This window comes from Schistocerca americana, chromosome 2 (genome assembly GCF_021461395.2).
Source record: "Schistocerca americana isolate TAMUIC-IGC-003095 chromosome 2, iqSchAmer2.1, whole genome shotgun sequence".
Taxonomy (NCBI): Eukaryota; Metazoa; Arthropoda; class Insecta; order Orthoptera; family Acrididae; genus Schistocerca; species Schistocerca americana.
In genome coordinates this window covers 354,332,894-354,350,793 of record NC_060120.1, presented here as the reverse complement: position 1 = coordinate 354,350,793, position 17,900 = coordinate 354,332,894, and the positions used below count along the sequence as shown (strand labels likewise).

At 38.1% G+C, this 17,900-nt stretch overlaps 1 protein-coding gene across 1 annotated transcript in view; it reads right to left on the bottom strand.

The window, feature by feature from the left end:
• Positions 1-1,514: 1,514 nt before the first annotated feature.
• Positions 1,515-17,900, bottom strand: part of LOC124596328 (dynein axonemal assembly factor 5) — a 98,345-nt gene continuing 81,959 nt past the window's right edge. The window contains exons 10-12 of the mRNA XM_047135431.1: positions 17,318-17,423; positions 15,302-15,493; positions 1,515-2,284 (exon numbers count right to left, since the gene is read on the bottom strand). Of these exons, the coding sequence (XP_046991387.1) occupies positions 2,139-2,284; positions 15,302-15,493; positions 17,318-17,423 (444 nt within the window). The 3' untranslated portion in view covers positions 1,515-2,138. The remainder of the gene's footprint in view (positions 2,285-15,301; positions 15,494-17,317; positions 17,424-17,900) is intronic.

Genomic DNA, 17,900 nt, shown 5'->3' with positions numbered 1-17,900 from the left:
TCACGCAACACAGCATGTTCTAGGCTAGTTATAACATTGTCCACCCGAGCGCGCATCGAGAAAATGCGTCCTGTGAAGCAGCCGCAAAAGCGCGCCTTTGTCATCTGTATTTACCGCAGCGTTAGTGAGTGATCTTTGGTAATGGCGAAAAGAAGTCGTTTATCAAATTCGGAGATTGAGAAGCAGCTTTTAGAAAGTGACGATAATTTCAGTGACAGTTCTGAAAGTTTTCAAGATACAGATGTTGAGGCTAGTGAAAGTGACTTCGATTCAGAAACATCTGACGACGAGACACTACTGCAGAAGACGGTACCTAGTGAATTTGTACGTGCTAGTTCAGTTCGTATTCAATATTTGGTGGACAAACTAAACAGCAATAACACCGATGTTGTCGGCACAATGCGGCAAGACAGGAAGGGATTCCCTGACTTCGTAAAAAAGGAAAAACTGAAGAAAGGTGAGTACATAACAGGGTACAAAGGCAAGCAGATGGCAATTAAATGGAAAGACAAAAGAGACGTTGTTATGGTCAGCACCTTCCATGACGATACATTTGTAAATGTAAACTCGAAGAAGGGAATCGTTCAAAAGCCACAAGCTGTCGTTGGCTACAACAAGAATATGGGCGGGGGGAGGGGGGGGGGGGGTAGGTGCGATTCTCAGTTACAAAACTACCAGATGGCCAGAAGCAGGCTGAAAAAATACTATCAGAAGCTTTTCCGCCACTTGTTGGACATTGCACGCTACAATGCATACATTCTGTACAAGCATGGTGGCGAACAAAGTAGAATGAGCTTCCTGAGTAGTCTTGGTGAACAGTTGACCATACCTTCACCACATCAAGGGACATCAGTAGGACGCCCACCTCGAACACCAAAAGAAACAAGCCTTACAGGCAGGCATTTTCCAGACCTTCTGCCACCCACAACGAAGAAAAGACCAACAAGGAGGTGTGTGGTGTGTACGAGAAAAGGCCTTCGCAAAGAGACTTCATACTGGTGTGCAGAATGCGAAGTTTCTTTGTGTGCAGCACCTTGTTTTAAAATGTTTCACACTGAAAACGATATGTAATATTGTGAAAATACAGTTTTGTTAACTTCTGCAATATATTTTATTCATTTCCACCCAATATCAATTTAAATTCAACAATGAAAATGTGAAGGAAAACGTGAGAACAGTGTGCAGCACCACCGCGAACAGGCGCGCTGGCGTATATTACCCACTGTGGAAGAGGCGCGCGCACGCAAACTACCCACTTAACAGGTTAAGAAGACTGAAACGAAGCCAAAGTTCCTACTTGTACAATGATTACACTAACACTACTAACCTGTGTTATTGGATGATTCATAAAAAGTGATTGAGAACTCCACATGCAAAATTAATTCTTCTTCTGTGTAAAGAACTTCACTGTATTTACAACTGTTCTCGCACGCTGTTCACTCTGCATTGACAGGAAAGCCTACAGTTAGGTGAATATTCTAAAAATCTTTGTCAGAAATGACTAAGGCATTTGGTTTTATATAATAATAAGTAACAGCCAAAGCAATAAAATAAAACAGGTGAGATACTACTAGGTTTTGTCGTGATAGTGGATCTCTGTTCATGAGAGAGTAATAATGTAAAAATTGTTTTACTGCTGTCAACCACTATCAGGAAGGAATATCTGCTGAAAGTTGAGAAACAATTTCTTCGTCGGTAAGGATTGTCTGGTGAAACACAACCCATTTTCATGAATTAAAACTGTAAACAACTGCTTTCAAACATGGAGATATACATAGCAAGCAATAACAATGTTCTGTGGCTGTGTGTACTTTTGCATTTATGTGAAATTGTTTACCACAGCCACAACACTCCAGTTATGCAGTATTCTCACCTATTTTTGCCTGTGTTTGACTTATGCAGTATTGCTTCTGCTTCACTTTTTTTATTAACAATTTAAAAAATCCTCGTTCTGGTAATAGACAAGGAAATATTTTTATGGATATTACAAGCAAACAGTCCTCACTTTGAAACATTATTTCTTACAAAGGAGTTACCTACATAATATAATACATAAAATAATTATTGATTCCACTGTGTATAACTTCGGCATTCTGCTTTAGAACTAATGTACACCGAGCATTGTTGTTTAATATTCATCAACTGGTACTTTCCAGTACAGGTATGTTAGTCAAATGATCGAGTAACTGTCTGCAAGCCTTCTCATTGCGGAAATTGTGCAGCATGGACTCTAATCTTCCCCGAAGTGTGCTCGGACTCAAATGTGACAAGTCCTTCAGTGCCCCTGAAATCACAGAAATGGGTGGTATGTCATTCATCATAAAAATTAAAATTATGGTCATGTGCCTTACAGATATATACCTGCATATTAGTGCCCGACACATTTGCGCAATCCATTGTGTGTGCGTGTGTGTGTGTGTGTGTGTGTGTGTGTGTGTGTGTGTGTGTGTGTAAATGCTGATAAGTAAAACAAGAACAAGAATATAAAATCATATTAGAACAATAGCATTTAGGCTAAGGCAGTGATTTTAACAATGAATAATTATATTAAGATGAGGTTAGCATGAACACAGAGATCCTTACATCTATTAAAGCAAGGCGTTAATTCTTTGAGAAATATATCCACTTATCTTTCACTGGCTGGGAGATGTATGTCTGTAGAGACAGGGTTGATGCAAAACAAAAAAAAGAAAGAGCATACTTCTGTCTAAGATCTCATGAAGACCTTAAAAAGATTCAAGTATGAACTCATCTAGAATGAAATTTTCACTCTACAGTGGAGTGTGTGTTGATATGAAACTTCCTGGCAGATTAAAACTGTGTGCTGGACCAAGACTCGAACTCGGGACCTTTGCCTTTTGCGGGCAAGTGCTATACCAACTGAACTACCCAAGTACGACTCATGCCCCGTCCTCACAGCTTTACTTCTGCCAGTACCTCGTCTCCAGCCTTCTAAACTTTACAGAAGCTCTCCTGTGAACCTCCAGAACTAGCACTCCTGAAAGAAAGGATATTGCGGAGACATGGCTTAGCCATAGCCTGAGGGATGTTTCTAGAATGAAAATTGATCAATGGATGGCGCTGTATGTGTCAGAATACGTAAATGAAAACACCTGTCATGCGCACGACACATTGGCACGTCTGTGACATTTGCCGTGACTGTCTCAATGCAGAATCGTGCTCTGCTTGTAAAGCTGTATTAAAAGAATGATGACTCTGGGCATGTCACTCTGCAGAAGTTCTGGACACTTAAGGGTTTCAAAAAAGGCGTTGGTCCGATGACTGCCTTGGGTCTGGAGAAAATGATTTGGAAATTTGAAAAGACGGGTTCCTTTGGTGTGCAACCTGGTAGAGGGAGGAAATGAATTGATTTGATGCCAATGGAAGCATTGGCCATAGAATGCAGGAGGAGATGAGTGGCAGTAAGCAAACGTGTAGTGCACAGAGAACTACCCAAACGTTGGACACACCTGTGAGCACGGTGCGCAAATACCTACGAAACATCCTTTTTTGCTACCCATTCAAAATTACCCAAGTGCACAAGTTGCTTCATGTTTATCTGCCAGCAAGAGAGACCTTTGCTTTAGAATTTCTTGCTTGTAGGGAGGTGGTGGAAGGGAGGCTGTGGAAGATTTTGTGGACAGGCGAAATCCACTTCTATCTGACAGGATATGTCAAATACACGAAAAATCCACACACAAATCAACCAGTACCACTTCATCCTGAAAAGGTCACTGTGTGGTGAAGGTTTACAGCATCATTTATCATAGGGCCATATTTTTTCGAAGAGACAGGTGCTTCTGGCCCTGTTACCTGTAAAGTCGCTGGTAAGCGCTACGAGTGCCTTTTCTGCAAACCATATCATTCCAGCTCTCCAACAGCGTGGATGTGTGGATGGTATCGTTTTTACGCAAGATGGCACACCTCTGCACATTGCAAATCCAGTTAAGCAGCAGCTGAAGCGCAATTTCGGAAATGGTAGAATTAATCAACTGCCATTTCCCTACACCCTGGCTGTCCCGGTCACCTGATCTTAATCCATGTGACTTCTGGCTGTGGGACTATCTGAAAGATATTGTGTTCAGTGTTCCAATTGCAGACTTAGCTGCACTGAAGGCACACATTGCGCAACACATTCTGAATGTAACCCCGGAAACACTTCGATCAGTTGTGAAACATACTGTTTCCTGATTTGAAATTGCTGTAGAAAACGGTGGGCAGCATGTTGAACATGTTTTGCGACAGTCACACAGAAATTAATAATCTAATTTGATTTTGATTGATGCTTTTTATGTGGTTTTTGGCCTCAGGACAATTAAAAGCCGATTTTTCCCATCCGATGTGATATGACCTTGCTGTGCTGGATGGGCTTACCGTATTTACTCGAATCTAAGCCGCACCTGAAAAATGAGACTCGAAATAAAGGGAAAAAAAATTTCCCGTAAGCCGCACCTGAAATCTGAGACTCGAAATTCAAGGGGAGAGAAAAGTTTTAGGCCGCACCTCCAAATCGAAACAAAGTTGGTCCATTCTAATATGAGACACAATTTGGGTATAATGAATGACGATACAGCTACAGTAGTTTGGTTCGAGTCGTAAGCTTAGCAGTTAAGCTTTACCACGTAGCCATTGCTATGCGTCAGGCGCTCCGTCCGTATTTATACGGGTACTCTTCCTTTTTCACGTGCTTCGTCTGGTTTGGATCGATTGCTTATTTTGCTTTGATCTTATAAGTGCCGTTTTCTTTGTTATAGGTGTTTACGTCACTCTAAGCTGAAAATGCATTACTGCGCTGTGTCATTCTGATAGTGCGTGTTTACGGCCTGTCGCCGCTCTCGGCATGGCTTACTTTTGTGCGCGCTACCGCCGCTTACAATTAAAAACAAGAGAGAGGAATAGTCTCATTAGCGAAACAATGGCAAGAGACTGCTATTTGTTGTTACTTACACTGCTGCTTTCTTTGAAAATGATCAACAAGAACCAAATAATAAACTGCGTATGATAGAACATGTCCTGAACGAGAGTTAGGTGAAAATTTTTCCCCGTTTGAAAATCTTTGCGGCCGCTTCTTTAGTACGTCAAATACTGCACAGAAATTAGAGTCGTCTTAGATTTAAAAATCTAGTCAGTTGCCGTGCTTCATTTCTGACTGTATCACTATTAGGCATAAGAATAATATATTAATATGACACGATACGTATACTCTTACGCGTTTGCTGTTGTCTCTAGTTTCGTAGTTTATTAGGCAGACAGGATTTAAATGAGATAGCAGGAAACACGAAAGAATACATGGTAAAATGTTTATATTCGTATTACTCTTATGGTGAAGAGAATACTGCATGTGATTCACATTTCATCAGGTTCCTATTAGCAACCATCTCTTCTCACAGGTAGGATAAAATTCAGAACTTAGAGTTGGCCATATTGACAAACATCTCAAACAGTCTTGCCAGTCGGATTTTCGTAGTACATTGAAATTCTGCTACATTCGAAGATGAACAATTCGGAATTTGTATTATTTCGTTGGATAATGTATGAAAATGCAGTGGTCGAAACTCGGGGCGGAGAAAAAACGCTCGTCATCCATCTTTTTTTTTTTTTTTAATTTATTTACTGACGCATTGGTTTTGGCGCCAATATTTACCTTTGTGCCTACAAAGCATGCTTGTGTAGCGCTACGTATATTCGACGGCAGAAGTTAGTTGTGGTGGCACCTACCAACATTTTTCAGAACTTCCGCTTGCTTTGCACTCGATTCTAAGCCGCAGGCGGTTTTTTGGATTACAAAAACCGGAAAAAAAGTGTGGCTTAGATTCGAGTAAATACGGTACGTAACTAACAGTATCACGTCTTTACACCCATGCACTCTGAGTAGTACATTTTGTTTAATGTCAGACATACACCTTAGGCATTGTTGTATGAATAATTTGCCATTTTTAGTTGACCACTATTAAATTATGACGCTTACAGCACCATCTATTGCTACATTAACTATTTATTATACATTTTCCCCCTTCTCTGATAATATTTCATTGCACATTGACGTCATTTTGAGCAGTGGTGTTATTTCTACAGAGGTTTGAAAGTTTAACTTTAATTATAATCACCCTGTATATCGGAAAGACAGATTAGATTGTATAGGCAGGAAGAGTGTTCAATTGACAAAAACACTGTCTCTACTGAGGTTGAATTTTAGTGTGTATGTGAAGTTATCTGGACGCGTATAACAGACCTAGTTGAACTCAAGTTAATTGCTGGTTGTTTTTAGAGTCATTCAAAGAAAGTTTATGGTCAATGGTGTGGAAATACCCAGATCACACAATATTAGTTGGAGGTGGTTCTAATCTACTGAGTATTGACTGGAACATCTATGGATTCAATGCAGGTGGCACAGACAGATAGTCTTGTGATGTACTTTTGAACACATTTCCTGAAAACTGCCTCAAACAACTAGTTAGACAACCCACACACAATGGACATATTTTAGACCTAGAAGCTTCACACAGGCCTGATCTTATTGACAGCATCAGTAGAGAGACAGGGACTAGTGATCACAACATCATCATAATGACAATGACTACTTAAGTTAATAAATCTGTTAAGAAGGCTAGCAAAGTATTTATGCTAGAAAAAGCAGATAAGCAGTTGTTGGCACCCCACTCAGACAATGAAAAATCATCCTGTGATGGATGTAGAGGAATTATGGGCAAAGTTTAAACCGACTGTAAATTGCACCTGTAGGTGTATGTCCCAACTAATGATGCGGTTACACCTGTGTGTCATGTGCCTATTTGAAGTGTGACTGTGCTTACCCCACATGCAGGTACATTGTATGCCTCTTCCTCAATATGTACATGTGAGTGATTCCATTCACACCCATTTTCACAACATGCGCTTCTACTTCCCTGTGGGGAAAGCTAGAGCCGCACAATGACTGGCTACAAAGCACGCAAATGTAAATGCACCTTAAATGGATTAAGGATGGAAAGGACCCTCCGTGGTTTAATAATCAAATTTGGAAAATGCTGAGGAAACAAAGAGTGTCACACTCTTGGTTCAAAAAAAGAGCATACAAATGTTAACAGGCAAAAGTTAGCAGAAATTTGTGTGTCCATAAGAAGAACAATGTGCTCAGACACAATTTCCGCTGTCATACCTTAGCGAATGATCTTGCCAAGAACCAGAGAAAATTCTGGTCGTACGTAAAAATCACTAAGCAGGTTGAATGATTTTATGTGTGGAGTAGCCTGTCGTGGCAATAGAAGACAGCAAAAGGGAAGCTGAAGTTTTAAATTTCGCATTTAAGACATCAATCATATAAGAGCATCATGCAAACACACAATCATTTGACTGTCATACAGGCTCCTGCAAGGAGGAAACAGAAATTGGCATCCGTTATGTAGAGAAACAACTCAAGGAGTTGAAACAGATTAAAAAGCATTGTTCATGCAAATGTCAGCTTGTCCTTTTTTCACTTGATATCCTACAAACCATGGATGGATGGCAACAGGCATTTGACATGGTGCCCCACTGCATATTGTTGACGAAGATCCAAGCATATGGTTTAGGCTCCCAGGTATGTGAGTGGGTCAAAGACTTTACATAGACATTGTTTCTAGCTGGTGTGATGAATGGCAGCTTGCTCTAAATGTGGAAAAATTTAAGATAATGTGGATGAGTAGGAAAAGCAGTTCTGTGACATTTGAATACAGCATTACTAGGGCAGCTCGCCGAAATCACTTTCATTAAATATTCTAGCATTAAAGTTGCACGGCAATATGAAATGGAATGAGCACATCAGGTTGGTCATGGGGAAGGCGAATGCTCGACTTCATTTTATTGGGAGAATTTTGGGAAAGGATAGCTCATCCTTAAAGGTGACAGCATACAGAATGCTAGCATGACCATTTGTTCAGTACCACTGGATTTGTTACTGGTAGATTTGATCAACTTAGAAGGATTAAGGAGATGCCTCATAAGCTCAGATGGCAATCCCTGGAAGGAAGATGATACTCTTCCTGCAAAGCACTATTGCAAAAATTTACAGAACTGGTATTTGAGGCCAACTGCAGAACGATTCTACTGCTGACAACTTACATTTCAGCTAATGACCATGAAGATAAGATGCAAGAAATTAGGGCTCATATGGAGGCTTTTAGACAATCATGTTTCCCTTGCTCTTTTGGCAACAGGAAAGGAAATGACTGGTAATGGTACAATGTACACTCTGCCATACACCATACAATCGTTTGTGGAATATATGTATATGTAGATCTGTACCACAACAGTTTGTAGCTTTCTGTCACTGTCATTTGTGTAGCCATCAAAAATAAGTGTAGCAGGTCACAATTTTAATAGCACAAATTGCTGTAGCCTGGAAACATTCCAATGCGCATGTTCTCCACATGTGTGCCAAATTGTTATTGCTGTAATCCAACATTAAATTACTGTTCACTTTTACACTAGTAGATGGCATTCATAAAACTCACAGACATAAACTCGTGTTCCTCTGTAACTACTTTTTCATTCTCTCCGTTACTATGAGGACTTGCTGAAAAGTAATGCCTCTGAATTTTTTATTCTGTTCTCAATATCGATTGAGGTATTACATGCCATGCGTATTATCTGGCTGACATCCCTGCTTTGCTGAAGCAAGTTGCAACCCTCTGCTGCTAGAGGACTCTGAATTGTAGCGTATAACATGGTAGTGTGAAATGTAACTATGTTGGTGAGTGAGAAAAAGCATGCTGTAATTAAATATCTGAGAGCATGAATTCAAAGAGTTCATCAACCCGTGGAGAACCCTTTCCTTCAGCATGACAATGCAAGACCACACACAAGCACTGAAACATCTGCAATGATCTAATGCCGTGGATTTACTGTCATCGATCATTCTCTGTACAGTCTCGATTTGGCCCCATCCAGTTTTCGGCCGTTTCCAATACTTAAAGAACACCGTTGAGGACTTCACTTTGATAGTGATGAAACAGAGGTGAGATTGTGGCCAACGAATTCAAGTTCCAAGATGGCCGCCGAGTAAGTGACGCCAGAAACTATTTCCAGAAAGTTAAGTGATTTAGACAGGAATATAATTTAGTTTAACGCCGACAACAAATTTAATATGTGCGTTAGTGTATTGTTTAGTCTTGCCGTTAAAGGTTTCATTTTTCTTTGCGTATTTTTTCAGAAAACACGGAAAGATCGTAACTTTGCGAAGTCGCGCTTAGGCTTAAATTTTGTAAACGTGTTTGTTTCTTGCTTCACGGTAATTTAACTAGTTTCTCGGTAACAAATAAGTAAACTACCATAAATAGTGTATAACTTCATTGTTTTAATACAGATTTCAGAAAAACAGCGTAACTTTATATCAGAAACTTGCTTATATACATTTGTGAATAGGCTTAATTCTTGTAATGTCTTTTTTGATTTTCGGATTTAATTGATTTATTCTAGCTAAAGTATTATTTTTGCCATGAGTGAGAAGTGCCTGACTTGCCGTAGAATTGTTAGTTCCGGGGTTTGGTGTGATGGATGCAGTAGTTTTTTTCACTGGGGGGACTGCAGTGGCGTGGATGTCGGGAAAGTGGATCAGGCTCATCAGTGGTTATGTAGGATTTGCAGCAGAGATAGGAAGATAGTGGAACAGGAGGGGGAAATTGCTGCCCTTCAGGTTGAGCTAGATCAGGCTAGGGAAGATCTGGACAGGTTAAGAAGGGAGAAGGGCAAAGAGAGGTGGGAAGTGGCAACAGGTAACAGAAGGAACAGGCCTAGAACTAAGTCTGAAAGTTTTGTGGTGAATGTCAAAAATAAGTTTGACCTGTTGCTTCAGTTAGAAACTGATGAGCCTCAAGCAGAGTTAGGTGTAGACAGGACACAACAAACTTTCAATAGGAAATTGAAAAAGAATGTAGGAAAGTCATTGAAAAGGAAGAAAGTTTTGTTGTTAGGCAGTTCTCATGCCAGAGGTGTAGGCCAACTTCTGCAGGAGGAATTAGGACCAGAATACCAGGTCACAAATTTTTTCAAACCAAGTGCTAGTCTGGATCAGGTGACAGAGGATTTAGGTTCACTCTGTAAAGGATTTACCAGGGAAGACACCGTGGTTATTGTGGGAGGGCCAGGGAACAGCATCGACAGAGATCCTGGGTACAGTATAGAGTGTGACCTGGTAAAGATTGCGTCGGCATCGAGACACACAAATGTTAAATTTGTATCTGTCCTGAGATGCCATGACCGGCCTCATTTGAACTCTTCTGTTGGGAGAGTTAATTTGGAGTTGGAACGGCTGCTTGGGTCGGGTGCGGGGGCTCATATTGATGTGGTTCCTATTGATTCTCTCAGTAGGTGGGACTATACCAGGCACGGCCTACATCTCAACAGGAAAGGGAAGGGGAAACTGGCTGGGGTAATAGCAGGAAATTTAAAGGGGGGAGGCACTGCCATGAATGGTAAAATACCAGTGGTTACAGGTGTTGGAGCACACCTTTTTTAGGATAGGTAAGACAGAAAGATGTCAAGTTCTACGAGAGGTCAGGATTGAAACAAATCTTCAGTTTAAGAAAGAAATTAAACAGCACAATTCTAGCACATTGGATCACCAATCACAGCTGTCAATTATAAATTTTCACCAATCACCAGAAATTTTATCTCCACCAAGTTGTATCTCAGTCCTAGGTAATTGCATTGATGAATTAAAGTCACCCAACCCAGTTGACATAATCTGCCTCTCTGAACACCATTTGAACACTGGTATAGGAACTAGGCCTAAGCACAACGAGAAACTCAGACAGGAGAGTACTGCAAATGTTAGAATAAGGAAAGGTTCTCATAAAAGTATAATTAAAAATAATGTAAGTATATTTCATCAAAATATTGGGAGTTTAAAGAATAAAATAGATGAGCTTCTGGTTTGTTTAGAAGATTTAGAAGTTGAGGATGAAATAGGTATACTATGCCTGTCTGAGCATCACATTGTTACTGATATGGATAAGGTAAATGTAAGTGGATATAAGTTCTCTGCACATGTAATGAGAGAAAATATGGAGAAAGGAGGAGTTGCCATATAAGCCAAAAGTTATCATTGTGCAAAAAGTATAGAAACAAAAAAGTTTTGTGTAGAGAAACATATAGAAGCATGTACCTGTGAGCTTAAATTAAATAAAGGCACATTTATAATTGTAACTGTATATAGGTCGCCATCGGGAAATTTTCATCTATTTCTGAAAAATTTGGACTGCTTGTTGTGCTATCTGTCAGACAGGGGGAAGCACATTATTATTTGTGGGGACTTCAATGTAGATTCTCTGAAAGAGGGTAATAGGAAAAATGACCTTGAAGTATTACTCGGTTCTTTCAATGATTTTCCTACTCGGGTGGTAAAGGATAGCAGCTCACTGATAGATAACTTCTTTATAAACCAAGATAAGTTTAACCAGATAAATGCTCAGCCTGTTGAGAATGGTCTTTCTGATCATGGTGCACAGATAGTTACAATATATGACATAGCTCCAAAGTAGTACGTTCAGTCAACGATTTAACAATGGCAAATTTCAGGGAAAGCCTACAGCAGTTAGACTGGGATGAGGTGTACCGTGAACCTGATGCCAATTTAAAATATAATTTATTTCATGACATTTTTGTAAATGCATTTGAAAACTGCTTCCCCAAGAAAATAGTTAAATATACTCATAAGAAACCTTGTAACAAACCATGGCTTACTAAGGGTATAAAAATATCTTGTAACCGGAAAAGGGAAATGTATCTGACAGCAAGAAAGAGTAGTGACCCAGAAACTATCAAACATTATAAAAACTACTGTGTTATATTAAGAAAAGTTATTAAAAAATCCAGAAGTATGTGTATCATGTCTGAAATCAGCAACTCTGATAATAAAAACAATTTGGAATATTATTAAAAGAGAAACAGGTCAACCAAGAGCACAGGAAGACAGTATTACCATCAAATTGAATGAAAACTTTACGAACAAAAGTCAGAAGTTGAAAATATTTTTCATAATCATTTTCTAAATGTTGTGTATATAGTAGGATCCAGGTGTTCATTAGAAGATGCTAGGCTGTTAATGGAAGAGGCCATACCTATGCAATTTGATACAATTGAAATCTCACCCACTTCTCCCTCTGAAATTAGGAAAATAATAAACTTGCTTAAAAGCAAAAACTCACATGGAATTGATGGCATTTCCAGCAAAATACTAAAAGCTTGTTCTCAACAGGTAAGTAAGATTCTCAGCCACCTGTGTAATAGCTCTCTGGAACAGGGCATTTTCCGTGATAGACTGAAATATGCTATTATTATACCTTTGCATAAAAAGGGGGATAGATCTGATGTCAACAATTACTGTCCAATCTCCCTTCTAACAGCTTTATCCAAAATTTTTGAGAAAGTAATGTATTCAAGAGTAGCTTCACATATCTGTAAAAATGAAGTACTAACAAAATGTCAGTTTGGTTTCCAGAAAGGTTTTTTAACAGAAAATGCCATATATGCTTTCACCAATCAAATTTTGAATGATCTGAATAACCTAACACCACCCATTGGGATTTTTTGTGATCTCTCAAAGGCTTTTGATTGTGTAAATCATGAAATTCTGCTAGACAAGCTCAAGTATTGTGGCACGAGTGGGACAGTGCACAAATGGTTTAATTCGTACCTAACTGGAAGAGTGCAGAAAGTTGAAATAAGCAGTTCTCATAATATGCAAAGATCAGCACATTCCTCAAACTGGGGAACCATCAAGAATGGGGTTCCACAAGGGTCAGTCTTGGGACCTCTGTTGTTTTTAATATATATTAATGACTTGCCATTCTATATTCATGAAGAGGAAAAGTTAGTTCTCTTTGCTGATGATACAAGTATAGTAATCACACCTGACAAACAAAAATTAACTGACGAAATTGTCAATACTGTCTTTCAGAAAATTACTAAGTGGTTCCTTGTAAACGGACTCTCACTGAATTTTGATAAGACACAGTACATACAGTTCCGTACAGTGAATGGTATGACGCCATTAATAAATATAGACCTTAATCAGAAGCATATAGCTAAGGTAGAATATTCCAAATTTTTAGATGTGTCCACTGATGAGAGATTAAATTGGAAGAAACACATTGATGATCTGCTGAAACGTCTGAGTTCAGCTACTTATGCAATAAGGGTCATTGCAAATTTTGGTGATAAACATCTTAGTAAATTAGCTTACTACGCCTATTTTCACTCATTGCTTTCATATGGCATCATATTTTGGGGTAATTCATCACTGAGGAATAAAGTATTTATTGCACAAAAGCGTATAATCAGAATAATAGCTGGAGTCCACCCAAGATCATCCTGCAGACATTTATTTAAGGGTCTAGGGATATTCACAGTAGCTTCTCAGTGTATATACTCTCTTATGAAATTTGTTATTAACAACCAAATACAATTCAAGAGTAATGCATAACTACAACACTAGGAGAAAGGATGATCTTCACTATTCAAGATTAAATCTAACTTTGGCACAGAAAGGGGTGAATTATACTGCCACTGAAGTCTTTGGTCACTTACCAAATAGTATCAAAAGTCTGACAGATAACCAACAAGTATTTAAGAAGAAATCAAAAGAATTTCTGAATGACAACTCCTTCTACTCCATAGAGGAATTTTTAGATATAAATTAAGAAAAAACAAAAACAAAAAAATTATTAAAAAAATAAAATAAAATAAAAAATAAAAAAAACACAAAAAAATAAAAAAAGTTGTTATATTAACTTAAGTATGTTGTTAAATTAACTTAATTATGTCATGTATTGGAAAATTTGACTCGTTCCACATCATTACGAAATATCGTATTCATGATCCACGGAACTAGTATTAATCTAATCTAATCTAACCTAATCTTCTACAGTGACGGTATGAACAAACTGGTCTTCCATTGGAAGAAATGTGTTGGTCACCAGGGAGACTATGTTGAGAAACAAACATGGATTGTGATCAAAAAGTAAAGGGATTTTTTTTTAATTTATGCATCCCATTTTCAAATCTGCACATGTTCCTAATGTCTATTTGAAATTTCTGTGTTTTAAATATTTGGTTCATTGTTGACAGCTGAAAAGGTTCAATGCACTTTTGAGTGCTCAGTGAATTTTTATTTTCGAAAAAGATGGATCAAGGGTTTTGCATTAAATTTTGCTTGAAAAATGGAATAAAGTGCAGCACTGCATTTGAAATATTGACTGGGGCTTTTGGTGAATTTACTATGAGCAAGGCAAGCAATTTATGAGTGGTATACACATTTCAAAGAAAGTTGAGAAGACTGAACCCAATGACGACCGCCATGGACACCCTAGCATACTAATTACTGATGGAAGAAGTGGAAGAAGTAAAGAAACTGGTTCTGGAAAAATTGCTGTATCACCATCAGGGAGGTTGCTGAGGATATTGACATATCCTTTGGCTCACACCAAGCAATTTTTTTGACTCTTTTGGGTATGAAGCGTGTAGCAGCGAACTTTGATCTGTAATTGTTGAATTTTGACCAAAACCATATCGCGTAGACATTGTACAGGAATTTGTCCAAGGTACTTGTTTTAACCTTAAGATGATAATGGGGAACTCTGTTAATCCCAGCATGATTACCTGTCTGTTATGTGTTCCTGGAATGGCAGGTCTCAGCCATGTAGGTGAACGGTTTCTCAGAACTATGCATGTGGAAACTGGCATTACATTTCCTTGGTTCTCACCTCTCACCTGACCATAATTTATGTTAATCTGCCTCACATATCTACCATGTATAAAGCACTTAGCTTTTCTGTTCTTATTAACTCTTGGCATGATGTTTTGTCAGTATTCACTATCTTGTTTATTACCCTATCTTCCACTGTTAAGCTCTCAGGTTTTCAAATCTCATCCAGTGCAATCTCCAACAATTCATCTTTCATTCTAATCCTGTCAGGTAAGTCTCCCTTGACAAAGGGTTCTGAGCAACTTTTCCATAACTTTCCACATTTCCTAAATCTCGACAGTACTTTTCCTTCACCCCTCATGATTGATACACATCCTTTCATCTTCGATGTAACTGAAAAACAATGAAATAATCCAAAAATGAAGAACTAGCACTAAAATTGGCAAAAAATAACACCTAAACTGGTGAAAAATAACACCTAAACTGGCAAAAAATTATACTGACATTGGTCATAGAATAAAACTCTTTTTCCTATTTCTATTTACATCTACAAATGGTAGACATATGACTCCAGTACTCAATACCCCGACTTAAGTAAAAAAAGTAAGCTAAATGACTCACGGAACATGATGCCACGGAATGCTTCATCTGGATCATCTAGGTGAATGAGCATAGTGCTGTACAGTGTCTCAATGTGGGCAATGGAAGTCTCGACACTATACTCAGCTGGCAGGTCATTAAACAGCAGCACAAGTGCTTCCACAGCTGAAGTTCGTACCTCATCATTAACATCATCTAGCCGCTTTAACACCACTGAAATCAAGACCAGAGTGAACTTAAGTTAAATGAGTATTAGTTCTGATACATGTATTGTAGTTTATGTATTGTGAGTGCAGTCTGAAAGTTTTTAGAATGACTGGTTCTGGTCTCTTGTCAAGCACCAAAGAAAGGCATAATTCCAACATTTGGCCTAAGCCATAATTTCCATGTGTTAACAATATTAAAGATTAAAAGAGATGGATAGGCCTTCCCTCACACGTTTCACACATTATTCAATATCTATCAACATTGGCCCTGAAGTGGGAATGTTTCTCTGCAATTAATTTTTTAATGGATTCACAATGGGCTGGAGTGTCAATCTGTGCCTTGAATGATTGTATATAACAGTTGGGCTGTGTTCTTCATTCATGGGCAATGAGAAAGGAATTACATGAAAGTTATAAATGGACCTAGTGCCCAGTAGCAGTTGCTCCCATGGATAAGACATCTTTCATTTGCAAAATGACTGACAAGTAGCATCCTGCATCACAAGTATGTCTAACATGTTCTTTGAATAGAATCAGTGCCCATCTATAGATGATCGTCTCCATGTCAATGTATTCCTGTTAAGATACCACCACCAACTAACGGTCAATAAGGGAAGTGTACTTGAGAGATCTGAAATCATGGAATTTTTTAGTAAAAACTATTTTTAATTTGTTCATGTTATCCTGTACACATTCACAGAATTTGTATTCTGCCTAAGCAACAGCAAAAATGGATAAAGATGAGATTGAGCAGATGACCAAGGAGAGGGCATTTCATGGTATAGGTCACAATCACATGACTATAGTGTCAATTGCATTCCAAAATGCTCCATTTTGACAAAAGACTACTTTGTCATAGTTGAACTTGTATGTTTCTGTGTAGAAGGTTCTTCACAAATATGATGTAAGCTGACAAATGTACATAACATTGAGTTATAAATCATTGTCTCTTAAATGAAAGGAAATATATAATTTGAATAATGAGTATTTTCAAAATTAGAAATGTTTATGAACCTTTTTGAGTTCTCACTGCTTTGACAGAGCAAAGACTTGAAATGAATTTGAATACTTTCATTGGTGGTAGGATTTCCGACCAGATTAAACCAGTTCTACATGCACTAATTACTAACTTTATCAAGCCATCAGACATGTTATACTGGATGAAAAATCCAATAATTAGTTTTTAATAATAATATGAAAAGCAAGAAATGGAGAGGGAAGTAAAAAAGGAAGGAACACAGACAAGCTTAATGTGAAATGTTATGTTATGTCACCAGAAAACTCAATTGAGAAAATCTTTTAATTACAAGGAAATAAAATGGCTGGCCAATACTTGCCATTACTTACCTATCTTCAGAAGCCAAAATTTCCAGTACTGCCAAGAGGAACACTTAAAAACAGAAAAACTTTGCATGGTTTCAGAACTTTTCTGTTCCTTTACCAGAGAGCAAAGAGTAATTAGTTGGGCAAGGGTGGAAAGGCGGTAAAGGTCACTCAGTGTCAAGTTAAATCTGCAATCTTGTTATGAGGCCTCACAACCTATGAGTCCCTCTCAATATAAAGCCTTGAAAGTTTTTTGCAACTTTTTGAAGTGTTTCTTTTGGCAGTATTAAAAATTTCACTTTTATAAAATACTGTTTATTTTTTTTTATTATGATAACTCCATTTGTGTAATATGAAAAACAACAAGTTTCTATCAACTGCAATAGGACTTTCTTTCTCTTAAAGTGAGTTAATATTATTATATTGAAAGCTATAAAAAAAACTGACATCTCCTTCTGAGGAGTTCTCTGCAGTAATGAATACATAAATGGAAATAACTCATACTAACCTGGATATATCTGCCGTATGTGTTCTGCATTGAACAGCCCTGCAGATCTACTAATCACTATCAGCCGACAAAGAGAATACAACGCAAGAAGGCGACTTCGGTGGGCCTATCAATCAACAGAGAATTACATTTTGATCTTTCATTTTTGTACTGAATGTATGAAGTACTTTGACAGGCATTTTTTAATAAATAGAATGACGGAAATATACACAAAACAGTACATTACAATGCTGCACATACAAATACAAGGGTATTTAAGTATGTAACTATTATCACATGTAAGATAGGTCTTTCATAAGATTTGCCTTCTATCACAGCAAATAATTCAGGTAGGCTGAATGTTCCTTAGTATTCCAGTGATGTGAAAGCCACAGTTCATAGGGCAAGTATTGCAGATTTTTGGGCACATTAGCTGCAATTACAAAATTACGAACAGAAAGAGAAGAATACCTGTTGTCAAAAAGAGGAATGATCACAACAAAGTGTCTATAAACACAAATGAATAATGTGTTAAATTTTGCCTTTAGGCATTAGTACTTTCCTGCAGGATGGAAAAGGCAGTGAGTAAAATGTAAATATGAAG